General features: G+C 43.8%; 2 protein-coding genes across 4 annotated transcripts; both read right to left on the bottom strand.

The window, feature by feature from the left end:
- Positions 1-8398: 8398 nt before the first annotated feature.
- On the bottom strand, positions 8399-20194 carry LOC109860039. Of its 3 annotated transcripts, none has more exons than XM_020438879.1 (4): positions 18911-20194; positions 11804-12090; positions 10533-11342; positions 8399-9369 (listed from the first exon to the last, which is right to left on the bottom strand). In XM_020438879.1, exons 2-4 carry the CDS (start codon positions 12070-12072, stop codon positions 8673-8675), a joined length of 1776 nt encoding a protein of 591 aa, XP_020294468.1. In that variant the 5' UTR covers positions 12073-12090; positions 18911-20194; the 3' UTR covers positions 8399-8672. The 3 variants fall into 3 exon arrangements, with proteins under 3 accessions (XP_020294468.1, XP_020294471.1, XP_020294469.1); XM_020438882.1 differs by having other exon boundaries at positions 18998-20194; XM_020438880.1 differs by lacking the exon at positions 18911-20194 and adding an exon at positions 14464-15546.
- A 295-nt stretch (positions 20195-20489) lies between these two features.
- Positions 20490-24995, bottom strand: LOC109860040 (aminoacylase-1-like). The gene is made up of 5 exons (XM_020438883.1): positions 24664-24995; positions 23266-23435; positions 22649-23158; positions 21355-21645; positions 20490-21146 (listed from the first exon to the last, which is right to left on the bottom strand). Exons 1-5 carry the CDS (start codon positions 24755-24757, stop codon positions 21003-21005), a joined length of 1209 nt encoding a protein of 402 aa, XP_020294472.1. The 5' UTR covers positions 24758-24995; the 3' UTR covers positions 20490-21002.
- Positions 24996-26888: the final 1893 nt, after the last annotated feature.

The following is a 26888-nucleotide window of genomic DNA, read 5'->3' as shown; positions in this document are numbered from 1 at the left end:
AATTCGTAACATCGATTGTGAAATTCTTTTCCGTCGAAACCAAAAAACAAAAAAAAGAAAACACTCATTCGTATAGTCGTAATATAACGCGGTCGTAATTGCAATTAACCATCGACATATTTTATTTCGAGCAACAGAGAAAGTTCGAAGGAAAGAGAAAAGAGATGAATTCACACGGAGAATTCGAGAGATGATACACACAATTGCCCAATGCATACACACACACACACACACGTACAAGAGAAAACACACACACACACATATACACACACAGAACCGACCCGTTCGCGGTCCCTTGCATTTAATATTTAAACGCAGCCACATTGATGTATTCTTGTTGGATTATTAATACCATTGTAAACACTTATATATACTGTTGTAACATGTACCCCTTTCATGTCTAGTGTCGAGCAGAGCTGAGATTCCAAAAAAACGCTTTTCGCTAGTTCGAGAAAAGTCATTGAGTGATCGTGTGCGAAAAAAAAAGAAAACAAAATCGAAAAAAGAGAAGAAAAGTTTTTCCGAGCACGTATATATATGCATATATATATATATTGTTCACGCGACGTTCATTTTTCGTGAGATATATTTCCCGTAGGGGAAAAATGAAAATTTGTTTAAATAGGTGCAAAAAGAGAAACGTGGAAGAATCCGGAAGAAAAAGGGAAATCAAGAGAATCAGTGCGCTGGCGAGAACACGGTGAAAGAGAGAGAGAGAGAGAGAGAGAGAGAGAGAGGGAAGAAAGTTATTGTGTAACTCTGAAGTCACATTTAAACTATACTTTAAAAAGCAAAAAAAAAAAAAAAACCATATTTGGGGGGAGAAGAGCGAGAGAGTAGCAGATAAATAACTTAATATAAATGTAGTGGCAAACTCTTATAATAACTACCGCAAAGACGAAAAAAAAAAAAAAAAAAAAAGAAGAAACCAATATATATTGATGATTATTCGAGATATAAAATGCGAAACGCACTCTTAATGGATGTTGTAAACAATTTAGAAATATTTAAATTGCATTATATATGTATTTAATACTCACTGTGTAAAAAATCCGCCTCTTGGAAATAGGCCGCGAGTGCGCCTCTGGCCCGCTCTGATTGTTTTTGTCACACCGAATTGAATTTTTTCTTTCTTTTCTCAAAAGAAGAACGAGTGCGAAAGAAAGAACTTTTCTTCGGGGAAGCACTCTCGGCGATTTTTCCGATCGGCGGAAACAAACATTTCAGTTTGTAATTCCTTTTCAAGCGAGAGCGTAATATTTAAAAAAAAAAAAAAAACCCTTCGTTTGTATCTTCTTATATGCGCAACGTCTCACAACACACACAATAACACACGCAGAAGTAGAATATTTAAACAAATTCGTAGAGTCTGTATCTTCCGCGTTTTTTTTTTTTTTTTTTTTTAATTTTTGAGTTAACATATTAAAGAAAAATACAAGCCTTTTGCGCGACACGATACGTGGCTTTTGTAAAGACGACAAACTTTTAATCGAGGTCTCGCAAGAAAGCTCGTAAGCACGAGTGGGGAGAGTGAGAGAGTGAGAGAGAGAGAAAGAAAGTGAGAGCGAGAGAGGGGCGCGAGAGAGTTCTCGGATACGGTTGGCTGACATTTTCGGAAGTTTACTGATTTATTGAAAAACGTGTTGTCATGTCTTGAATACGATTAAAAGAATAAAAAGAAAAAGAAAAAAAAAAGAATCGAGCGAGTTTACTTTATTGCGCAACTTACCTACCTTTTATCTTCCTTCTTTTTCGTTCTAAACAAAACCCACGAAGCCTTAACATTCGTATTTTGACTCGAGAAACTATTCGAGTGTTAATATTCCTTCTTGTCTCTGTCATTTGTCTGATGTACAGAGTAAATTTTTATTAAATTTCAGAGACTTTTATACGTTTCGCACCACTTTCGACACGTTCGAAAATTCTCTCGACAACTGACAGAGGCTGCGGTCCGTTTCATGCTTAATCGCGCATTTATCTGTAGTATATGTCACGTATACTATAGATAAATGTGCGCTTAAGCATGAAACGGACCGCAGCCAGAGTTAGCGCCATCTAGCGGTAGAAAGTTGTATCAAGTTTTTCCGCGCCGTTCTAGTCCCAACTTGCACCGCTAGATGGCGCAGCTTGTATCTTCTCTTCGACGAACTCCGTAGTCTCGCCGCTAGATGGCGGGCGCGTCAATTATAAAACGTGCGCCGATCCCAGCTTGGAAACACGCACTTTTTTCCATTAAAAAAAATATGGACACGCGTATTACGTATTATAAATTAATTGAATATAAATTTATAAACTCTTCCGCGCGCGAACGCTTTTAAATTCAATTTACAGAAAAGAACTTTTGAAAGGGGAAACCATCTGTCGAAAATGGACGATTCGCCGTCGAAAAGGACAGCGATGTCACGTCTGCGAGATCCAGAGCAGTTGCTGCCGCAATCCGCAGGTGTAAATTTTTTTTTTTTTACTTCCGAGACAATTTCGGTAACACGTAAATTTCTCTTCGAGCGACAAAAAGCAACGTAATATATCGCGCTGATCGTTCGATATATAAAATATGTTTCAAAAGGTTGTTGTGCGCCTTTCAGTCGAGAGAGCACGACGGAGAGGAGTAACCACCCGAAGGAGGGCAAGAGAAAGAGAGACGAGGAACTAGAAGAAAAGGAGCTGCGCGGAGGAATGTAAGAGCGCGCGAGGAGAGAGAGAGAGTACTACAAGTCCGTGCGTATAGTAAATCGAGTGGAGTACTATGAGTCAGTCACACCCACAAGTTGCTTGAGTGAGTTCAAGATCCTCGGCTCGTACACTCCCCGCCTTTCTCCCATCTTCATTGCACGTACACGGAGACAGAGAGAGAGAGATAGAGAGAGAGAGAGCCGGCCGATATGTACGTGTGTGCACGCGGTATGACTGTGCGCGCGGAGACGCGTCAACGCGCGAGGTCATGCGTACATATCAGATCTATCAGGCCTTCGCCTGGGTCTACACGCTCCGCCATAATCGTGTGATACATTGCTTCTCGTTTCGTGTCGTTGATGCGAACGAGACGAAACACACACACACACAGTGTGGGAATCTTCGGATCGTCCGAAGAAGACCCGCTATCTGGGGGATACCCGCGCGCGATATACTTTATGAGGACTGGAATAGAATTGTAATAGCGTTATCGCCGTCTACATGAAGCGAGGAAATAGCCGCGTGCTTTTTTATACAATGTCAAAAAATAAAAAATAAAAAAGAAAAGACAGCTGAAACGTCTTCAGAAAGAAAATTACAAGGAGAGAGAGAGTCTGTCGATAATTTCGCGCGTACGTGTGTGAAATATTTACTACTACTACTACTACTACTACTAATTCTCGCTGGCTGCGAAGGATTCATCTCTCTCTCTCTCTCTCTCTCCTTATTGCGCGCTGATAAGAATAGAGTAACCGATCCCCGGCCGCGGGGCTCCCGGCGATCGTAAACCGGTCCTGAGTTCCGCCGCGCGTTTTGTCGGTGTGCCATGAAAACACCTGACGAAACGTCCGTGGCGATGCACGCGATGCAACTGATAAAAAGGGGGAGACCATAAAAGAGGAGTAAAGGCGGCAACAGAAGGCAAGGGGCATACGGCACGTATATATATATATATATATATGTATATTCCGAATGCGAGCGCGCGAATCTCTCTCTCTCTCTCTCTCTCTCTCTCTCTCTCCCCCACGCCGATACATAAAGGAATTGTGTCTTTGTGGCCAACCGAGCGGAACGCGGAGCTCCGGATTTTTGAGAGCGTGTATATTCCGTACTTTACGATATTAAAAATGAGCGAACGCGCGCGCGCGCGCGGTTCCAGGGGCACGGCGAGAGCGAACAAAATGTCGAAGCGCGCGCGGCGCGTAATGAAATTTATTACTCCGGGAAAAGAAATTTTCAGAGAAAAATTGCAAAGAGCCCCGTGGAGAGAAAAAAAAAAAAAGAAAAAAACAAGAAATCGAGACGACAAATCGGAGTTTTGGCTTCGGAGGTCAAGATCGATCTCGGAAATTTTTCGTCGCATCGTGTGCAAAGCAGTTTTTTTTTCTCGCGATTGCGGGAAGAAAATTTCCTTTTTCATTCGGGAAGAATTGTTGTTGTTGGTTGAGCTCGAAAACCAAGCCCCGTACAACACAGCGATCTCGTGTGACTACGGCCGACTTCTTTGTGATCAAGGATCGACCGAGAAAACCGGTTTCATTGGCGGAGGGTCTTCTCCTCTCTCTCTCTCTCTTTCTTTCTTTCTTTCTCCTCCTCACTCTCTCTTTCTTTCTTTATGAGGCAAAACCGTGAATCGCACGCGTCTGCCTCAATAGATCGGAGCCGCGTCAACACGCGTGTGTACGCACGAACTGGTTATCGTATGTAATCGACGTGCGCGGACGACACGCGTGCCGTGTGTTACATATATACAAACCGTATGCAGATGCGAAAGCATGCGTCAACCCTCCTGGCTTTCTCCGGGGTTTTTTTTCTCTCTCTCTTTCTCTCTCTCTATCTATCTCTCTCTCTCTCAACCGCTTACGTAAAACAGGGTGAATCCAACAACGTTTGTGTAGTTATGGAAACCGCCGAAGAGAACGTGGGAAGAAAAGACCGTTGCGGAAATGAAAATCAAAAAATTATAACTCGTTCAAAACACACTGAGAAAGCGGTTAATTAAAAGGCTCCTGAGCGCGGCAACACACACCTGGATGTTGAAAAAAAAAAAGCTCTTAATTACTTGACGGATTCTTTGAGGGACTTGCGTATAATTTTAAATTTTTTTTTCTACCATTCCAACTCTTCTTTCTCAATTCGACGGGATGAGTTGAAGAAACGGGTTTTTATTCGTTATTTTTTTTAAATATCTTTCTCTAACGTTTAAATAATCAAAGAGATTTGTTTTAACATTCGAATCGTCAACAAAAGAAAACTTTCAGCTAAAAAAATTTTTAATAGTAACTTCTGACACAAGTTTTCAAATCAATATCTCACATTTAGTTTTTCTCCGTTAGAAATAAAATTAATTTGAACATTTCCGTGATTCACAAAATAAAACATCCGAAAAATTCCGACGGGTTTGGTTTTTATCGCGTTGATGACGAATTTCAATTCATGTTCTCGTCGGAGAGATTCGTCTAAAGAAGTAAAAAGTTAAAAATGTAATAACACATTCCGAATATATCAGAAGAACAAAAAAATTCATAAATTTTTCTAACATCCGGTCTTTTAATTATCCCCCTTTCTCAGAAGAGACAGACTTTTGTTTCGCGCGCGCAAATAATATTCGTATATTCGCAAAAAACGAAATACACACACACACACACAAACATAGAAAGCCATTTGTCAAAGACGCGATTTTTGTTTTCTTTGCGCGGCGAACAAGCGTCGCGCAAATAACAACAACAAAATGGAAACCGCGCGATATGTGCCTGTCAGCATTTTATTACAAAATTGCATTCATTGCACATATACATACATCATTCCTTATGCGTTACATTTTTTTTGTTTTGTTTTTTTTTGTTTTTTTTTTGTTTTTTTTTTAAATCGTGTGCACCTATACGAAACGTTTACACTCATTTTTTATATAGAAATGGTAGAAACAGGTACAAAAACTACGCTACCTTAATCATCGCTATCTTACGCTCGTCACTTCGTTCGGTAATTTATTCGAAGCGCAAATGCCGTTTTGCGTTTCTCGCAAACGTTGTTTCTCTCTCGTTCGACAATTCACGTGAGGATTCACGCGAATCGAATTTCGCGTTTCGAGCGCGAAACAAATTTTTTTTTTTTTTTCACTCGCGTTTAACGAAACGCGATTTAAACAAATTCCCAGAATGACAGGAGAACTCTCGTCCTCGCGAACCGATTGTTCTTATTCGAGTTTAAAAAACTTCTCCTCAAATTTTTTTGCGTGTGCGCAACAATAAATTTTTTCGTTTCTTTGTTCTCAAGACGCGCCGCGCACACGCACGCACGCACACGCTCGGGAAGATTTTCGATTTAATGAACTTCCACAGTTTCGACGGAAACCGGCGCCGCGGTTTTGTTGTCGCGCCTGCTGCTCTCTCTCTCCCCGCTCTCGATTTGTTTGCTTCCGAAATTGGGAAGAAGTCGAGACTTTCGGCCCCATTGGAGCTTCTAGTAAAACCACACAAAAATTTAGAAAAAGCGGGGGGAGATAGGCAAGAAGCGTGAGGGGGATAACAGGTGCGTGAGAAAAAACAAAAGGCGCCGGTTGTCCGTCGCTTCGCTTTGCAACACACTCACGGACATATTTTTTTCTTTTTCGTAAACGCAAAACTTCTGTTATTTCTGTAAAAAAAAAAAAAAAAAAAATAATAGTACGTCGATTAAAAGTAAAAAATAAGTTAATAATTATTTCCTACGCTGTTAGTTTGTAAACATCAGTCTCTCTCAATGCGTGTATGTAATTTACAAAAGTGACGTTTTTGTTTTCTTTTTTTTTTTCGTATGGAAACAGAGTGTTTACTCGATCTTGGAAAAAAAAAAAGAAACAAACTTTTCCCGATATTTTCTCTGACGATTTTGCATTCAGATCGAGACGCTGCTGTTCCAGAAATATCCGCCGGGGTTCTAAAGAAACAAATGAAACTTCGCAAAATCGCGTACCAACTAGAAGAGACTCTCAAAATGTATTTTTAAAACAAAACTTTTTATTACCTCACGCGTAACGGTTTTTTGAAACGTTCAAGAAGAAGAGCTTGGAAAATCTGGAAAAGCTACTAAAAAAAAACACAAAAAATATAACTGACACAAATACGAGAGGTCGTGTATAAACAAATTTACGTTCAATTGTCGTTTGTCACAGACGCGTCTTTTGTCGCGGAGAATTGTTTTCGGAGAATTTCGCGAACAAAGGAAAAACAATCGTCAAGCGTGTACTTGAAACGCAACAAAAAAAAAAAAAAAAAAAAAAAAAAAACGCACAATAAATCTTTGTTAAAAATATATAGCTCGAGAATTTGTAGCTTCCGCACAAAGAGAAGTTAACTCTGCTTGAACGACCTTTTTCGGAAACTTCTGGAACCACCTGTGCGTCAATATGCTTCAACTCTCTCGTTCATCGCGTTTGTCACACAAGTAAAAAAAATAAAAAATAAATTGCTTATCGAAATTTGAAAACAACGATTTTTCAATCAAGAGAGCAAATTCGCACGATTCTTTTTTTTTTTTTTTTTTTTTGTTGTTGAACAAACGAACAGAAAAAAAGAGTTTCCAAGTACGGTAGACATTCTGCACAAGAGAAGATAAGTAAACACGCACACGCGTGACGTGCGAAACATTGTCGAAGATTTCGCACGACGAGAGCGGCAATAAAATAAAAATAAAAATAAAAAAAAAAACACAAAATATGGTCCTCGAAAGATCGATGTGTGAGATCGCGTGCATTCTCTCTTTCTCTTTCTCTCTCTCTCTCTCTCTCTTCAATGTACGTATATAAATCTACGCGGGAAAGACTACATTTGTATTCTATCTTTGACCATATACTTGGCAGTGACGAGTTGCGGGCGTTGGTTGTGTGTTCCTCGATTATTTATTACTTCCTACATATCGCGGACGGCACGGACGCGAAACTCGCGCGCGTTTCACAAGTTTCGCGCGTTATCTCTCTGACTCTCTCTCTCTCTCTGTCTGCATGCTTCGCTCACTATATTTTTCCTATTTGTTTTTTGTTTTTTTTTTTTTGTTTAAATTTCTTCCTCTCGCCATCGACAAAAATTCGGTAAAACGCGACGTTTAAACAAAAACAAAAAAAAAAAGAAAAAAAAAACAGACAAACAAAAACTGCAGTCGTAAAAAAAAAAAGTATGTTAGGCGAGCGTCGCGTCAGCGCGCGTTTCGGACTCGGGATAATGTGACACGAAGTTTAACTGGCAACTGTCAGCGTTATTAATGCCTTCCACTTCCGGTTTGGGGTTTTTTCAGCCGTAAGTGGAAGAAACGTTAACGAACGCCAAACGGCGGAGTCGCATGACAGAGATCTTTTCCCCGGGTTCGAAGGTCCCGAAAAATTTTCCTCGTTCGTATGCCTCTAAGAATCATATCGCACGCACGCACGCACACGCACACGCACATGTAAAGTTCTCTGCGGAATATCAAATGTGAAAACACTCATCTAGAAAAAGTTTCTTTTTGTTATTTTTACTTGCGCGTCTACTAATGGTCCCATGTCGTGGCTCTAAGAAAAACAGCCTTTGTACACACACACACACACATACACGCACACACACTCGCACACACAACATACCGTAAACAGAACGTATTTAGTATACATATTTATATATATAGATCATGTATCTTACAAATTATTTACACATGTTTCCTCAGTGTGTGTATAAAAAAAGGACATCACTGTATAAAACACAATTATTTACACGTTCTTATCAAAAAACAAACAAAAAGAGAAAAAAAAAAAGAAGATACAATATATAATTTTATTTACAAAATATCTTGGCGTTAGAAAAAACTTACACATGCGTTGTACCAAAAAATTCACAAGTCGCACAACCGTGCGACCGTGTCTCTCTCCCCCGTGGACGCGGGAGAGGAGACAAGCAGGTAGTTTTTTTCCCGCGTTTTATATTTTCTCTCTCTCTGTCGCGGAATGGAATTTTTGTTCCGAGATTGAGAAGGGACTTTTTGACTGACTGGGATTATGCGGGATGTCCAGGCTCGGTTATTCCGGATTGAACCGCGACAACGTGCGCTTTTCTACGTGGCGTAGGCGCGTCGATCTGCTGATAAACGTAATCGTTTCGCAGACCCGTGACCGTCTTCGGACGCTTCTGACACGAGACCAATTCGTAAACAAACGACTGTTCCTGTTTGGAAAAATTGTTTGTTATAAGCCGCGTGTCGAGCATGTCGGCGGTTCCGGCGTCGTCGTCGTCTATGTCGATGTCGTCGTAGAGCTCCTCCACGACGATGTCGTCGTCGACGACGTCTATGTGCTTGGTCTCGTCGTGCGTGACGTTCTCCTCGTCGTTAACAGCCTCGTCCCCTTCGTCGACCCCCGTTTCGTTCTCGGAACTCGCGTAGCTCTCCGCGTCCTCGTACAATTCCTCGTGCCCGTCACCCTCGTACTTCATCTCGCCCCGTTCGAGCAGTTCCAATTGATCCGGACAAACCATGGCCCGTTTGATCGCGACCGGATCCTTTCGCGACCACTTCCTCACCTCCTCGTCCATTTTGGCCATCTTAGACGGATGGATGGCCCACAGGCAACCTTTCCGCTGACTGCCGCTCCCGGGAGGTTTTTCGATTTTCTCGAAACACTTATTTAGCGACAGATTGTGTCGCACGGAATTCTTCCAACCGTTCGGCGCGGTCTTGAAATAGGGGAAGTGCCGGCTAAGTGAGAACGAGACAAGAAAATGGGACATGAGATTCGCACCGCTCGATCGCTAAACGTATATATATTTTCGATTCGTTAACGTTAATTATTAAATTAAAACTAGCGTAATTACATTAAGATTTAGGAGATTATTTCTAACGAAATTCGCGGCGAATTGTACAAACTTTTATAATACTTCGAAAAAATGCTATATATATTCTCCATCGGGATTTTCGTAAATTTACGATGTTTTTGGTTCGTTTTTTTTTTTTTGCTCACTTTTCACGAGTAGGAAAACAGCATCGTGTCAGCTGTAGCCTATCGAGTGTAACTTATTTTGTATTATTTTACTCGATAAAAAAGATTTGTATTATTAATTTTCATTCGACGAAGCAAAAAGATCATTGGGCAAAATTTGCAGTTTTATTCCACGCACGCGGCAATTAATTACAAACGACGAAAAAAACAAAAAGAACAAAAAAAAAAAAAAAAACGAAGGCAGGTGATAGATTAGGGAAGAGGGAGCCTGTCTCGAATTTTAGGGGAACCGTACCCCGACGCGCTTCTGGATTGTGTGTTCCGAGGGCCCCGGTACAAAATGGCAGCTTCTCGCTCATCTGTCCCCCCCTCCTCCCCCCGTATAAAACCCGAGAATAAAAGAGGGAAAAAGACAATACTTCTGCCCCTCGCGTACACCTAAGCGCGCGCAGAAGGGGCTTCTCTCTCGCCAGCCCCCCTTTTTTATCCTTCCGGCCAAATGGCCAAAAATAAACCGTACGAACCGGGCCGACTACACACGTTGTTGTGCTCATCAGGGAAAATATCGCCTCGATTATAACGCGATATAAAATTGCACTCTGTGTGTACTTTCACCTACGTGTAATGTATGCGCGTGCAATTTACGCGGGGTAATAAGGTAATGTCCCAACGACCGGACGAGCGCGACCACTGGCCGGACGCTTCGTCAAAGAAATAATTTTTGAGGGAACAAAAATATTTGCGCAAATAAAATTTTCCAAACTAATGTTCGCAAAAAAACATCTTAAAAATTATTCAAGACCCGGAGAATTGTTACGTTTAATATATTCACGTGACAAATAATTATTTCTGTGACAAATGCCCGATGAGATATGTTGAGACATTTTTTTGTTTCTGAATTTTCAAAGAGAGACACACTCACCACATAAAATTATAGATCTCGGAGACCGGCAGCGATCCCGACCTGCTGTTCTTCAACGCCATAGCGATCAGACACGAGTACGAGTACGCGGGCTTCGGATAAGGATTTTCAATGTGACCCGCCGTCGGATCTTTCTCGCGCTTAGCCTGTATCATCACGGTCGTAACCGCGCTAGAGCCGATATCGTGCAGATTGTTGTTGTAGACCTGTTTGCGTATGTGGTGCGACGTCTGGCCGCCGCCCCCGGTCGTCGAGTTGGTGGCGGTCAGCATTTTGATGTCGTGAACCTTCATCGTGCCGATCTTCGGATGGTGCTGTTGCATCTGCACCCTCGTCAATTGTATAGTCGGCGAGGATGCGGCCAGCGTCGACGACGCCGGTATCGACGTCGGCGTTTCCAAACTCGAGGGCGGTGGCCGTCGAACGCTCGCGTTCTCGTCATCTTCCTCCTCCTCGTCCTCCGCTTCCTCTTCTTCTTCCTCCTCGTCCTCCTCCTCCTCTTCCTCTTCCGTCACGTCTTCCGCCGTTTCGTACTCCGTCTCGTTGTGATCATTTTCCTCGTTCTCGCTCTCTTCCTCATCCTCGTCCTCGCTCTCCTCGTCGTTTTCGGTTCGCTCGGGTTCGCTATCGTTCTCCGTCTCTTCCTCCTCTAGCCTGACAACGCTCCTCTTCTTCGTGCTCGCTCCAAGCATCGGCACCTCGCTACCGGGCGTGGGGCTGCGAATAGGCCCGTTGTGCGGCAGTATCAGATTCGGATCCAACGTCAACGCCAACTCGCTGTCGCTGTCGAGATTCAGATCTTCCAGATTGCTGTTGGAAAAATCAAGAAACACTTCTCTCAACCCTCTGCTTCGTTACTGTCAAAAAAACATCTTATATCGCGCGTCATCTTTAATTTAAGAGTTTTTTAAATTATTTTTCGTTTTTCACACATATTTTTAGTTTTACGGCGAGCAACAGCCTCGCGCCATTTGAACTTACTTTCGCGCATCTAATTGTACTTAACTCTATTCTTTGAAATTGTGTGTTCAATAATAAAGTTATTATTAAAACTTGCAAACGAATCTTTTTTCATTTCTAAGCGAGAAAAATTCCTATAAATCCTACGCGGAAGGCGATTGATAAGTATCCGAAACGTAGACCGTTGCTGACGCAAATTCGAAAGAGTCAACAACTGGCTTGTTGTTGCACGGATCTCGGGATGGAGGTACTTATCAATCGCGCTTCTCGCCGCCGACTCTTCCGAATCACAGACTTGACGAATCTCTCACCTGGCCGAGCTGCGGCTCTTCTCGCAACTGAAACCGGCCGGATCGTCCTCGATATTCGACAGGAGGTGACTGTTGAAACCGAATCCAAGACCGAGACAGTCGAGCGAGCTGCCGGTGTTGTCGCAGCAGCAGATGTCCATGTGAAACATCTCTGAGCGAAACTGGATGGCGTCGGTGATGCTGTCGCTTCCGAACAGACAGTCCCACGGATCATCGGACAATCTCTGCTCCATCCTTACGCTGGTGCTGTACGGGGTTACGGTATCCATTCAATTCCATTCACTCGTCTGCAAGAGAAAAATCAAAGAGACGACGTCTCGTCTTTTAGACTGTCGTTCCAAGACTGTTTCATTCGGAAACTATTCGCAAAAAATTCTTTTTCGCTCTCTCGAATCGACGTCATCGATAATTATTAATCGAGAGAGTCGTGTCTTTGCAAAACCAGCGGAATTTTATTTTTATTCGAATTGAAAAAGAAAAAAAAGAAGGTCGTTGCAGCCGGAAAACAAAATTTCCAAAATTCCGCGCGAGCGGAGATGTGGTTTCTGGTTTCGCAACACGACACGGTCTCTCACGAGTCTCATCGCACACCGGGTCATCAGCTTCCGGTTATTATTGAAAAGTCAATAATCGCATTGTGCCGTCGCAATGTGCGACGACGACGTGGCGGTTTTGTGTTATCCGCGCGTGTAATTAAAAATACAACTCCGCGTCACACATCTCGCAAATGAATTTATTATCCGTTCCGCGGTGCGAAAACGGATATCTGTGTTGGCAGTTTGCGCAGATTCGCCCCCCCCTAAACAATTTGCCGTCATCCCTTTCTCCCGTCCTCCCTTCGCTCCTCACACTCATCCGCCGCTTCGTTCATATTTCAGCGCGATCTTTTAACCGAAAGGGGTGGAAGGGGGCGGGGGGAGGCGCACCCCCGATAGATCGATCATTTTCTCGGACCGGAGAGCGCGCTCGGCCCCCCCCGGCGCTTTGCATGCGAGTTGAGAAAAACATCAAAAAACAAAAACATCAATTGTTTGCGTCTGCAAAAAAATTCTCTCGTTTCTTCCCTTTTTCAGTCATCTCGAACGTGGCTGCGCAGAGACTGCGCAGCTTCGTCGAGAGATGAAAAAGCGGCGAGAGACCGGAATTTATTCTCTCTCTCTCCCCAACTCTCCTCGCGCGAGAGAGACGAGCATCCGAGCATTGATTCCGGGCGTATAGATTGCGGCCCGGTCGCCGCAGCATCTCTGAATCTCGCGATGGACCAACCGTAGATATACAACACACAGCACCGGCACCACCGCCGCCGTCGCCGCCGCCGACGCCGCCTCTGCCCGCGCTTTTCGCCGAGTATCGATCCGATACGCTTCTCTCTCGCGCCCCTCGACAACCGCGCGCTCCCCCAGTCACCACATCCACCCTCGTCGTATCCTTTTCCTCCCCCTCCTCCCGATCGCCGCGTGGCGCGCGCGGCTATCTGCAAGAGTGTGCACTTCTCCGCGCGCAATGTGCACCGATATATACCCCGTCAGCACACGGCGGCTTTCGTCAGGATGGCAACACTCTCTCCTAACCAACACACAAACCTCGTCCCCCGGTGTGTTTTCCCCCTTCGGCGCGGCGCGCACAACCCATTTGAAAATCTCTACCCTTATCCCCTTTTCGCGTCTCCCTTACGGTCTTCCGCGCGACGCAGATCGCTCGTTAATCCGCGCAACATCGCTCGCTTGAAAAAAAAAAAAAAAAAATAGAAAAACCCGGTGCAAATAGAAAGAACAGATCGGATTTCGTATTACGCGGATTTTAGCGAAAACGCGGTTATTAAATTATTCCCGCCCCGTCGAGAGAAAAGCTCGAGAGAGAGAAAAGCAACGTCGTGTTCGTTCCCGTCTCGCGGTTTTTTTTTTCTTCCAATCTTCGCTTCGGAAAAAGACACTTGCAATCAAAAATGCATGAAACTCCGAACGATTTTCGAAATACCTTCCGCGCGAAAATAAAAATAAAACAAAAAAAAACCCCTCTCGTTGTTCTCTCGATGATCTTTCAATTATCTCCACGATTCTCAGCGATTTTTTGACACACGTCGTCGGTCGAACTTTTCGGAGCCGAATTTTCCGCGCGGCTAATTCGATTTGTTCCCATGTCGAGCGCTCGAACCGGAGGGAGAAGACGACGCGACGATCGTCGGATTAATATATCGATACTCGTGCCGCGGGCGTATGTGCGTGTGTGTGTGTTACGCGAAGCGACACAATGACGTGGTCTGTGCGCGCATCGCACGCACGTGGCCGCGCGGAATTGGCGCGAAAAAAAAAAATCGCCAACGTCGATCGCGCGCCCGGCAGTGCCGGGGGAGTCGAAATTTTTTTTAACGACCAACGATCGCGACTCGATCTCGAGGGAGGGGAGGAAGTGGACGAAACCCTTGAGGAGGGAAAAAAAAAATCGACACGCGTCGCGGCGTTTGCGTTCCAGTTTACACGGCCATGATGATGTTCAACCGCCAATATCGATCGGCGGCGCTTATCGCGAGAGCGGGAGCGATAGTTGCTCCTCTCCCGTATCACTCTCTATAGCGAACGCTATAATTTAGAAAGGAGCGTCGGACGAGAGCTTACCACTGTCCCTTTCTAAATCACAGCCAGCCGTAATAACGTACTTACCGCAGTCAAGCTGAAGTCATTACGGCGTCTTAAATCATGATTACTTCGCTTATTTTATGTAATATGCTCTCTCTGCGCATGTGCGTGTGTGTGTGGAGTCTATAACTGGGATATTATCCGACGTCTCTTCGACGCGATTTTAAATATTTTATGTAACAATTTTATATTTTTCTCTGAAGGGACGGAGAGGGTCGAGACATAAAAATTACCCCGTTTAGGATCGTTACGGGAAGTTTAAAACGGGGTTTTTATTGCGGCCTGAGCGAGTTCGCATTTGGTTTTCTTTACGCGGTCGATATTTTTTTTTTTTTATTTTTCAGTTTGAAACACAAATTTGCGATGAGTCTTTTTCTCAAACATTTTTTTCACAAACTCTCGATTTTTGAGCGCCGCACGCTCAAATACCTCAGAAGAGAGATATCTTTGCAATAGGCGCAATGTCCGAATATAATATCTCTCACGTTTTGCTCAATTTTGCCGAGTGCCGAGAGACTTTAGGAGCGAGAATCTCAGACTCACTTTTTGCTTTCACTGGCCGCCGAGGCGGGGGGATGATGAGCCAATCGCGAGATCTTGCAAAATTTCGCACGTTTTATCCGCGAATCAACAATGGAACGCGTTTCTCAACGTTATATCGTTCGCGAATCGCAGTTTTCTTTGCAACGTCTCGACGTAGGTAGGTAGGTAAGGGACAAAGCTGCTCTTTGCGAGGTTTTTTACTCGTCGACGAATTATATATCGCGCGCGTAATTTGTTCGCAATCCGAGAGAGAGAGAGAGAGAGGCTGCGAAAAAATCCGTTTCGCGCGCGTTATCAGGCCGAATTATTTCTATTCCTTCGCCTGTTACTTCTCGCTCGCGTCATCGCTCGAAACGAAATATTGCGCGAAGGCGCAAATGGAGGCGCGCCCGTTAAAATCGCGCCCGTTAAAATCGCGCCGCGCGCTCCTCCTCCGTATTGCGAGAGAGGGTCTTGTCTAACGACGCGAGAATTGTACCCGATTGTTTCCGCAAAATTCCCGTCCCGAAAGCAGCCGATGATTTCGGCGCAGACTCGAATTAAAACGTGCCCCCCCCCCTCCGCAACCCTCCTCCTCCTCTTCCTCCTCCCGCCTGGCGATCACGCTCTCTCACATCTTCTTCCCGCGGCTTTTCTCGTCTCTTACGTAAATTACGTCGAAAGGAAATATAAAATTGGAAGAGCCCCCGAATTTGTGTTCAACAAAATTTCAAATAAGAAAATGTCCCAATGACCGAACGCGTTTTTTATTCACGCTGAAATAAAAAAAAATGACTTCGTTTCAAATCTCTCTTCGTCTTCTCGCCGTCAAACTGACGGGGGAGGATTTCATATTTCTTGCATTAAATCCCTCGCTCGGAATCTAACTTTGTATTTTTAATCGCGAAATTTAATTTATAGAAATCGCAGAAGTTTCGCAGACGCGCGCAAATTTCGTTCGAATTTGTTGAGGATAAATTTTGCTTCAGCTGCGATTTTTGCGATTGTTGAGGAAAAAAAGAAAAAAATCAAACAAGTTAAAAAAACAACAGCGACCGAAACGTCTCGTCAAAAATATTCGTCGAATTGACGGACGCGATGATGATCAATTTTTTAAACGTCCTGGCGCTCGTCGGGACATTTGCCGCAAGTCCGTTTAAAAAAAAAAAAAACAAAAACAAATCACATGAGATAAAAGAGTGTGATGTACGTTTTTTTTTCTTTTTTTTTTTTAACAAAGTTTCGTGGAAACAAAAAGAGGATCAGTGGCCGGAGCGAAAAGGATGTCGCGCGTAACTTCGTCCCGTCGATATATCCGAGGGAGAGGCAAAAAAAAAAAAAAAAAAAAGTATTATCTATTATTGGACAAAACGGAAATTTCTCGAGGAAGTTGCACGTTAGTTTATTCTCGGTGCGCTCGGTGCAGAAAATAATAATTTCCTCTCGGCCGGGCCTTCGTCGTCTTTTTCACCGCAAAAGGGAGAGAGAGAGCGCGTCTTTGCGGACAAAAAACCATCGTCGTGAAGAGAGAAAAAGACGTTCTGTCATTCTCTCGTCCTACCTGCCTTCTCTCGTGTCGCTCTCGTCCTTTATCCCCACGCGCGCTCCTCTATCTCTCTATCTCTCTCTCTCTGTTTCTCGCAGAAATAATCGTCCGAGGACACGAAAGGAACAAAATGTTGAGGCAAGAATGAAGAAGACGAAAGAATGTGAATTTTGGCCGTCCTTAAGAAATGCGTTCTGCTGCGATGGGCACATGGCGAGAGCGAGAGACACGCACACACACACACACAGACACACACAGAGGCCAGAAGGGATTCGGGGGTACGGGGTTTCCCGGAAGGTTCTCACGGTCAATAGCTTTCCCGGCTATGCGCGGCTGGAAAGCGCTCGAGGGTCAGCCCTTCCCGTCGCTTTCCCCTTCTGTATCGTCGTCCCTTTCCCGTCCTTGCCAGCGGGACTCTGCTCTAGTACGTTCGCATTTTATTATTATCTTTTTCCAAGTATTTCAAAAAAAAAAAAAAAACATTTAAGAAAACAAAAAACCAAAAAAAAATAGACGAAACATTCCGGAGATTCCAGAACGCACAATCGGATTCCGTTTTCCGACGTGTTCGCCTTTTTACGGATGAAAAATCTGTAATTTTTGCGTGTATTTGATTTTTCTCGCTGGCTGGTGAATTTTGAAACGCCTCTGTTGTTCGAGCGAATTTTTGCGCGCACCGGAATTTTTACGCCGCGATTGCTTCTGCGTGTTTTTCTCTTTGTTTTTTTTACTCCTCGTTAGAGATGGAAAAACAGAAGCGACGTCGCGAAGCAATTGCAAGGAACGACTTGGGAGATTTTCGTCGTCGGGGCATTTTTCGAGCAAAATCGAGAGAACACGATACTGCTATACTACACACGGGCGGGAATAGAAACGAAAGATGCGACGAGAGCGGGAAACCAACGACGAAGGGAAAACGTGTAGTGTTTCTCTCGTTTCAACGTTTATTTCGAGAGACGGCCAATTAAACGGTCCGCGTAATCCGCGAGAAAATTACCGTTTGCGCGGCTATCAATGGAAATCGATACCCGTCGTCGTCGTCGTCGTCGTCGTCGTTGATTTCGGCGACCTAAACTCGCGCTGTCGTCGATTTTTTTCCAAATGTTTTCGGATTTGCGGCGCGGATAAAAAAAAATCGCGACGAAATAAAGAAAAAGGATGACCCGAGAGAGAGAGAGAGAGAGAGAAGGGAAGAGATTTGAAAAACGCGCGGGAGACGTGGGTATTTTTTTTTCTTTTTCCGCGAAAACGTCGATTTTTCCGTGCGCGCGCGAGCACGTCGGTCGTGAAACTCGAACACGTTTTTTTTTCCTCCTCATTTGTCCGTTCCCGCCGCGCGACTTTGATTTTCTTCTTCCCTCCCCTCCCCCCCGTGATTTTTCTCCGGCGCGTTTTCCAACGCGTTTATCAGTTTTTGTTTTTTTTTTTGTTTTTTTTGTTTTGTTTTGTTTAACTCTCGATACTTACTCTCTCGTCTCGTGTTTTCTCTGTTTCGATTGCTCTATTATTTATAGGATCTAAATTAACTTGCCTTCCAGGCGCCCGGGGGAAACTGTGCGAGGCATAAGGCTTTCTTAGTTCTTTCTCTCCCTTCTCCCCCCCCGTTCCCGTACACACTCTCCCTTCTCTCTTCACACTACGTGGTCACCGCGAGCGCGCGCACACACACACATACACACAACAGACACCACACACACACACACACACAAACAGACACCGCACACCAGGCCTCTCTCGGTGTGCTCTCTCCGTGTGTGTGCTCTCTCTCTCACATTGATTCATCAATATATTTACATCGCACCCACTTTCTCTTTCTCTTTTTCCTTCGCTCGTGCCTTCCCGCCGAAACGTTACACGACGACGACGACGTCTCGCGCTCATTCACGCGATTTGTCACAAAACGTACAGAAGGATCGGGAGTAGAAGACGGTTTGTTTGTTTGTATTGCACGCTCGATCGTCTCTCTCTGACTGACTGACTGACACACACACACACACCGATTATCAAATCCGCGACGCGGAAATAACCGCGAATCGACCGAGAAATTAACGAAGCGAGGGGAGAAGGAAGACAAAACTCGTGACACAAGAACTCGGCGACGAGATAGTTGGGTTTTCGATCGCGCGCACGTAAACAAACAAAGACGAACAAGAAAAACATCGCGACGTCTCTCTCTCTCTCTCTCGATCTCCCTCGCTCCGATATTTCGCCGATGACAGATGGAGAGAAAAGCGCGCGCGCGCGCGCGCGCTCGAGCCCGAGAGCGCGCCGGTCCACCGGGAGAACCCGCGAGACGGAGACGGGAGAGACGGTTGTTGCAACCAAACACACTCTGTTTCCTTGTTCCTCGTAATTTTGTGTATTTACGTGATCTCTAATGCGCAATAATGGCGCCAGACCTACCGTACGACGATACTGTGCGCTCGACGATCCCCGAATCACGCAGTCCGCCCGCGCTGCACACCACTTTTCACACATATATTTACGTACGAGGCGGGTTTTTCGACAGCGACCGTGAATAAACCGTACACCGACACGGGTGCCCCTTGACGGAACTGAAGTAACGTTGGGTTGACACGAGCAGGTCCGTGAACAAAGACCACGCACGATTTCAAATCCCGCGGCGTCGATTGGCCGGTCTTGGTCACGTGGCCGAGGCGCCCGGCGTTCTATTGGCCCGCCGCCACGGGGGTGCGAGGACGTTTTGAACGATGCGCCGCAATGCACATGGCTGACAAAGGTGGATTTTCACGTAGGAGCGAATTTTCCAAACCGATGATCCGCGATCGCACGATCGTCGCCCCCCCCCCGTTCGCCGCGACGAGATCGGAAGATTCGCGATCCCGAACGCGATTATCCCCTCAGATGTGTGCGCGCACTCTCTCGATTATAATCGGCCCGCTCACGGGTTCCCTAACCTTCCCCACACACATATACACGGGAAGAAAATGGCCGAACCCAAAACACCACAGCGCGCGCTCCCGAATTCACTCGTCGCGACGACACATTATCTCACTTTTCCGACTCGCCGTTCCCGCACCGAAAACACGCGCGATTTTTTTCGCGCGACGTGCGTCCCAAACACGTCGTCCGCGAACTCGGCCACGACAACGGTCGACGTTCCGCGTTCGGGAATCGTAAAGTGACGGACGAGTCCATTGTGCCACTACGGAGGGAGGTCGGGCAGATATCCGTGTTAAGAATGAAACACTACACGGCGCGATAATGGCGGGAAGGTACATGCACGCGCACGCACGCACACACACACATTTGCGAGCGAGACCGGCACATGGGGATTTATTGACTTCGGAGCGAGGCAAAATACACACCGCGTGGCCCGTCAACGTCTATATCCCCGCACTTCTCCCGTGTGTGAGAGCGAAACGTGCTCCTCGAGAGCGAGATCTCGAGACAGAGCTCCAGAGCTTCGAGAGGTCTGCTCGAAATCAAAACGAGAACTGTGTCTCTCTTTTTGTACAAGTTTTTACCTTTTTTTTTTGTTTTTTCTTTTTTCTTTACTCGTTTGCGTTATCGCTCGATTACATAATTTGTTCGCAATGGAAAATTTATTCGAAGCATTTGTTTTTTTTTTTTTTTTTTTTATTTCCGACGTAACGCAATCGTTCGCGTATCAGTCTCCCTCTCTTCTCTTTTCGCATAATTTTTTCTAAGAGTTTTTTTTTTTTTTGTACTCTAAAATTTATATATGGATTTTTCTTCTGAATAATGTAACAAACTCGTCTATTTTTTTTTCTTTTAAGATAACAATATGCGCATACACATGTGTACTGACTTTTCAATAAATTGCTTTTAAAAAACAAACAATCTTTTCTAATGATATGTTCCCCTTCACCTTTTTGTTTTTTTTTTCGTTTCTCTTTAGTTTCTCTTCCTCGTGCAGATGGAATTAGAAGATTCCGATTTTTTCTGCGCTCCAAAATTTGTCCGGCCGTTGCTTATCCTCATTCCTCTTGCGTTGTTGACAATTTTTGTTCATTTTGCATCCGATCTACTTCCTCCCGTAGATTTTTCTCCCGTTATCTTTTTTTTTTTTCAACAATTCTTCTGCTTCTTTTGCTTTCTTATCTCTCGGCTTGGTTAGATTCCAGTCTTAAGTTTGTTTTAATTGTTATTTTCTCACAGATATTTCTTCAGTCTTCTTCCTCTTATACCTTTGGCTCGTATCTCTTTGGAGAGAAAAATATATCCAACAACAATAAACTCTCGAAACGTTATAATATTTTGTATGTACTATGTGTGTATATATATATGTATATATATAAACTCTGAATAGATTATATGTATTGTAAAATTATACTGTAAAACCAGTTGCATATTATTGCACATTTTCGCATTCAAACTCTTTGAATAATCTTTGATAATCTCATCACTGTGAGTGGAGTTACTCAGCGAAGTTGCGATAGCAACTTTGTAAAAAGCATATTATTATGGCACCAGTATTTGTTATCATTTATGTGTTTTCTTTTTCTCTCGTTTAAACATTGGCAACGGCAGGTATGATCTTGGTGTACACTTCTATTCCTTTCAGAAATACGTTTTTGTTCAAATATTCGTCGGTATCGTGGAGAAGTATCTTTGTGTTGTTTATCGGAGAGAAGCAGATAGCGGGGGTGCCTACCTGTGGAATAAAAATATTTGTGGTTAAATATATTATCTTTTCTCTTTTCACAAAAGACACAAAAATTCTTTGTAAAACTTGTCAGTTATTTTCCGAACAAACAAACATTTGCGAAGAAAATTTATATTTGTGTACGAGAAAATATATATATATATTTTTTTACATGTAAATTTAGTTTTTTTGCACTAACTGAAAGTTCGACGCTTACCCCGCGCACGAAACGACTGTCCGAGCCTCCTGGGAAAATGCCGATTTTCAACTCGGCACCCATTTCGTCGCAAGTCTTTTTGAAGGCGAGCCAGAAAGGATTCGTGCTGTCGAGTTTGGTGTTCTCGATCTTCGGATTCTTCTCCTCGAAGCAATAGGTCACGTCCGGACCCGCTTCCTCGCACCAGCGCTTAATCGTGTTCTCGAACTCATCGTGATCGACGGTAGGCGCCAATCGAATGTCGAACATGGCGTTAAGTTCCTCGGGCAAAACATTGGTCTGTACTCCACCCTGTAAATTACACACATTTATCAACAACGTATGAAGCAATAAATGCGATAAAAGGTAAAAAAAAAACGTCAAATACGGATGTGAGATAAGTCACACGCGTTCATCAGTTCAACAAATATTGAACATAAGACTTGATAATAAAACAAATTTTTCACAACATAGTTGCATAACATAAATTATTATTATCTAACTTAAATAAAACACGTTGCTACGATATCAATCGTTTAGATCACAAACTGTGATATAAATGTAAATTTATACACTCTGAGCGCATTTTAATATTTTTTGTATTTCAACAAACTTGTCATTAAGAGCCAAACACAGTTGTGCGCGTTGGTGTGTGTGAAAATGGATTTATTTTATATTATTTTATTTAATTTCTTCTTCAACTTATTTTGATTCTTTTTGTTGCAACAAACTACGAAAATACAATAATTGATCAATGATGCGGAAGAAAATAAAAAAAAAACATTTGCGCATCAACAACTGTGTTTATCTCCTAACAAACTATTTTTATTTATTATTTAAATTTAGATATTAACGTTTTAAATGAAGTGCACATTTCTCTACTTGATTGACTTTCGGAATGGTCGCTATTTTTACTAACATGTGTATCACACACACACACATTGCGATTATCTACGTAACATCGTTGACTTATTTTTATCACAAAAAACACAAAAATACTTACTAGAAAATATAAAAATCCCAATGGAGAACAGACATGTAAAGCAAACCATCACCACTTAACGGTTTAAATATAGCTAGCCAATGTGAATGAGGCTTTCTTTGGAATTTCATTACGCAAATTATAGTTTTTTTTTTTAATTAAAGATAACAACTGTCTTCCTCTTTTCCTTCTTTTTCCGTATTAGTAAAAAAACAACAAAAAAAAACAAGAACAAGAGTCATTGATTCTATTCACATGTTTTAGATGCAACAAAGCAATGTATACAACTTTCATTATTTTTAAACTATTGTTTTCTGATAACGTGATATTTACCCAAATTTTTGTAAGATTTATTGTCGTCACGTTGCCAAGATCTGTTACTTCTTTGGGATTTCCCAGCTTCTTTCTCTCCTGAGCTCTAAAATCCATGAAGCGGTCGATCACGACTCTCAGTTTTTCCCCGGCTGTGTTGTCAAGCAAGATCGAGCCGTGACCGAGACTGCCCTTGCATCTAACTTGCACGTGCCAGATCGATCTCTCTCCGTAAAACATATAGTAGCATTCCGTCGGACTGGACACACCCTCGTCCAGAGCGAAGCCCACGTTCAGAGCTTTGAAATCCTCGGTGTGCACGAAGTCCCTCATTCCGAGAACACCGCCGATCTCTTCGTCCGGCACGAACGAAACGTGGATGGTGCGCTCGCAGCGTACCCCCTTCAGCTTCAGTCGGCGAATCGCCTCCAGATACTCTATCCCCACGCACTTCATGTCCTGACTGCCCCGCGCGTAAATATTGCCCTCCTCGTCCATGTGGGCGCTGAACGGCGGATAGGTCCATTTGTCCTAGATATCAATCGCGCGATTAATAATACTGAAAGGGAAGGGGAACCACCACACATGTGTGGACCATAGCGTCAAGATTAATTCAGATGACGCGAAAATGAACTTACTTCAAAGACCGGTACAACGTCCATGTGACTGTTTAGGAGAATCGATGATTTGTCTGGCTGCGTTCCAATCCAGGTGAGAACCACAATTGGTTTCTTTGGATCCACGTGATAGATCTTGACCGGCAAGTCGAGAGACTTGGCCTGTTTGGTGATGAATTCCACACACGCATCTGAAATAATAAAAAAAAAATACAACAGTTAGTACGAGAATAGAATTGAATTCAAGAGATCCAAACGGACTTCAAGTGTGTTACGTAAGAATGTCGCATTGTAAAATCCAATTACCTTGTGGAAATTAATAGGAGCAATTCTTTGATAAGAGGTATATTTCAAACTGCGCACGTCGCATCAATTGAATAATTAACTTAGTTTATCAACAGTCATGTGACCTCTGACGTGATCCAAGACACGACAAGCCCTAAATCATTTTCTCTTATCAAGAGAGATCACGGTATAAACACGCCAGGGTCACGCACATCTGCCGGTCTTATCACATGATTTTTCGCGCAAACACGATAGATAAAAAAATATCCTTTCTAATCAAACCTGTTTACAAAAAACGTCGCTTGTTTCGCGTTTTAATTTTTCAACGTGGCAGAAAAATCGACGAGTCAAAAATCGCGACCAAAACTCCTCTCCCGGAGAGCGCCGGACGCCTTGCCTTCGATCTAGGTCACGTAATCTCGGCGAGCGTCGGGACGGGACGAAAGCGGAAAAAAAAAAGGCGCATTGCGCGAGACTGCGAGATCTTGTCGCGAAAACGGTCCGGACGAAGAATCGGGTGGCCGATCCGAAACGAAAATGGGAATAAAAACAGAAATAAACTCGGTCGGCACGCAGGGTGGGGCATGCAATGGCTGGATAGCGTCACCGACGCTATCTCCATTTCGTCTCCGCTTCGGCGACGGGGATTTTTTTTTTTTTTTTTTTTGTTCGGGACAATCGTCGACGATTTTTCTCGCGACTCCGTCGACGCGCGGTGATCCGCCGAGAGAACGGGCGCCGACGAGTCGCGGTAATTCGTCGCCCTAACGAGGAAACGCGTCGTTAAGCCGCGCGTTCTGGCGGCCTCGTTCGGGGACGCGCAACCGGTCGGCGTGGGTTTCGTCGTTTGATTTTTTTTTTTTTTTTTTGACACAGATACGCGTTTCTTTTCGGAAAAGACGGGGAGCGCGTCTTCACGCGTCTCTTGTTTTTTTACCGCTCGCTCGAATTTTTCTTCCAATGCAGTTTCTGCTTCGGTGAAAATGATCGCGCCGCGTCCGGAGTGAAAATCTCGACGCGCGTCTCCCGCCGCGTCGAAAGTGTTTCTTTCGCGTGGAATTTCCGTGTCTCTCGTTTTCTCACAGCCGCGTTTTTATTTCGCCAAAAATCAAAAGATCTCACGCGATTGCTCACCGTAATTGATGTCAGGCTGCACCGACGGTATCCGCAGGTACTCGCGAAAATTCTCGACAGCTGTTTCGTCCAGCTCGGCTCGAGACGGAGACATGACGTTCGCGTGGCTAAGGGAGCAGCTCCCAAAGTGCGTGTGTGAATCCCCCGTTTCGCAGTTCTCTCTCTTTCGCCGATCTCTCTGCCGGTTCTCTCCCGGAGGTCCTCTCGCGCGGATCGAATCCTGTGACAGGTGACGACTCTCTCGCTCGTCTCTCGTCGCACGTCCGTCGAACGCCGCCGTAACCGACTGTCACGAACGTCGCCGCACACACGTCGCGACGAGGAATCCCGTCGCCGCCGCCGCTACCGGAATGCCGCGCGAGACGCGCGACCTCGCTCGCACGCACCGCGTCCTCGCGCGCTCCGTCCAATTGCCGCCGGTTGTCGGCTCTGACGTCACACGAATTCTCGCGCAATCGCGGTTGGTAACAGACTCCCACGCTTGTACCGCACGCGCTCCGCGGTCCGGCTTTTGAAATTGCGCGATTTTGCGGGGTCGCGGGGGATGGAAAAGCATCCGCCGGAGAGAGATCGCCCCGCAATATTTCCGTCGAGGCGATAATAAAAGCTCGCGACGAAAACGCCTCGCGTGACAAGTTTTCTCTCTCTCTCTCTCTCTCTTGACGATCGCGAGATCATTTTTCCGATGAAAAAAATCCGCCTCCGCGTCACGAAACATTGCTGGAAACATTGCAAAAATGTTAAAATATAATTTCACAATGTAAAAATGTGTTGCAAAATTGTCAAATAAATGTTTCACAACAATCCGAACATTTGTAAATGTTAATCACACAAGTTGGCAATGTTTTAAATATTTGTCACGCTACATAAATTTAAATAATTAACATCTTGTTTGTGAAATTTTAAATTGTTCATTTTTATTTGTTTTCCGCGAAAAAAACACTTTTAATTGCGTGACTTGCGAGAACGTGATACGTGATAAATTCGTCAAATTTTCCGTCTCTGATGTCGCAAATGCAAATTGGCAATAAATAATTCAACACAGAACGCGAGTGTCGAGATAAAAACGTCGACGTATTAATAAAAGCGCACAATCCGCTTACTGCATTTGCAAATAAAAGCACGCAGCTTGTTATTCAAAAGCGTGAATTGTGATAAGAAACTTATCTCTATACGGCGACGTGATACGCGCCACGCGCGTACTCAACAATACCGATTGCCGTTGTTATTTCACAAAAGTGTTTTTAAATTTTAAATTTCAAGTTAATTACTGTTTCTGTTTGTCATTTGAAAAACAAAAAGTGCCGTGTTCGAAGATCGCGATAAGAAAAACAAATTGCGTTGCGTCGATTTTTGTCGAAACGAACACTGGTCAGATGACCAGCGAACCTAACAACAAACAACTTCACTTCTTATCGTCGAGATTATCGCGTCTGCGTTAATTTTTTCGAATTTATCTACTCGCGCGCGTTGTTGCTTATTTGTTCTTACGCAATTTGTTCTCTTTGAGTTCCTTAAAACACAGATATTTACCTTGATTAATCTCGTTTCGTTGTTGAACGCAAGTTGCGGAGGCACCGCTCGCGTAGTTCGCCCGTTGACCGCTGGTTGGCGCGAGTCGCGCGTGACGTCACGACCGCGCTCGATCGCGCGGCGCGAATTTCAAAACCGCGCCGCGCGTCGTTTCTTAACTGCTGTCTTAAAATTGTTTTTTTTTTTTTTTAATATTTATACAAGTCAATCCTCACCACCGCGCTTTGGGAGAAAGGGATAAAACTTGTTCTATAATTTCTGCGAAACGAGGAGAAAAAATTACAAAAAGCAAAGAGAATAAACATGTTAATATTCGTAAAATTGTATTCCGATTTATTAAACTTCACGTATGCCTAAATATGAGCTCTTTACACATTACGCCATAATAATTAATATATATATATATCATATAGAGTTTGATATCGAAGAACTTGTTACATATTTATTATTATTATTAATTTTTTTTTGTTTTGTTTTGTTTTTTTATTATAACCGGAGTAGAGAGTATGGATTAAATTATCATACAATATATTGTTGTTGTTTGTAATAGATAATTATAATTAATGTAACATGGCTAATAACTAGGCACATACATGTAACAGTGAATTGCAAATAAAAAAAGAAATCCAATGTGTATTTCCCAGCTTATTAATATCGAAGTCGAAATACACACACATATGCGCAGGAATAAT

The sequence above is a fragment of the Pseudomyrmex gracilis genome, unplaced genomic scaffold (assembly GCF_002006095.1).
Source record: "Pseudomyrmex gracilis isolate BER0280 unplaced genomic scaffold, ASM200609v1 scaffold_319, whole genome shotgun sequence".
Lineage (NCBI taxonomy): Eukaryota > Metazoa > Arthropoda > Insecta > Hymenoptera > Formicidae > Pseudomyrmex > Pseudomyrmex gracilis.
The sequence above is the reverse complement of the archived record's forward strand: the minus strand, read 5'-3'. Positions and strand labels throughout refer to the sequence as shown.

Excerpts from the sequence above, each read along its gene's own strand:
- LOC109860040 (XM_020438883.1), bottom strand. The coding sequence starts at position 24,757 with ATGTCTCCGTCTCGAGCCGAGCTGGACGAAACAGCTGTCGAGAATTTT. Across the intron at positions 21,646-22,648 it reads TAAATCTTACAAAAATTTGG|GGTGGAGTACAGACCAATGT; the intron begins GTAAATATCACG and ends TGTAATTTACAG. Across the intron at positions 21,147-21,354 it reads ACAGTCGTTTCGTGCGCGGG|GTAGGCACCCCCGCTATCTG; the intron begins GTAAGCGTCGAA and ends TTTATTCCACAG.
- LOC109860039 (XM_020438879.1), bottom strand. The coding sequence starts at position 12,072 with ATGGATACCGTAACCCCGTACAGCACCAGCGTAAGGATGGAGCAGAGA. Across the intron at positions 11,343-11,803 it reads AAGAGCCGCAGCTCGGCCAG|CAATCTGGAAGATCTGAATC; the intron begins GTGAGAGATTCG and ends TTTTTCCAACAG. Across the intron at positions 9,370-10,532 it reads GAGATCTATAATTTTATGTG|CCGGCACTTCCCCTATTTCA; the intron begins GTGAGTGTGTCT and ends GTTCTCACTTAG.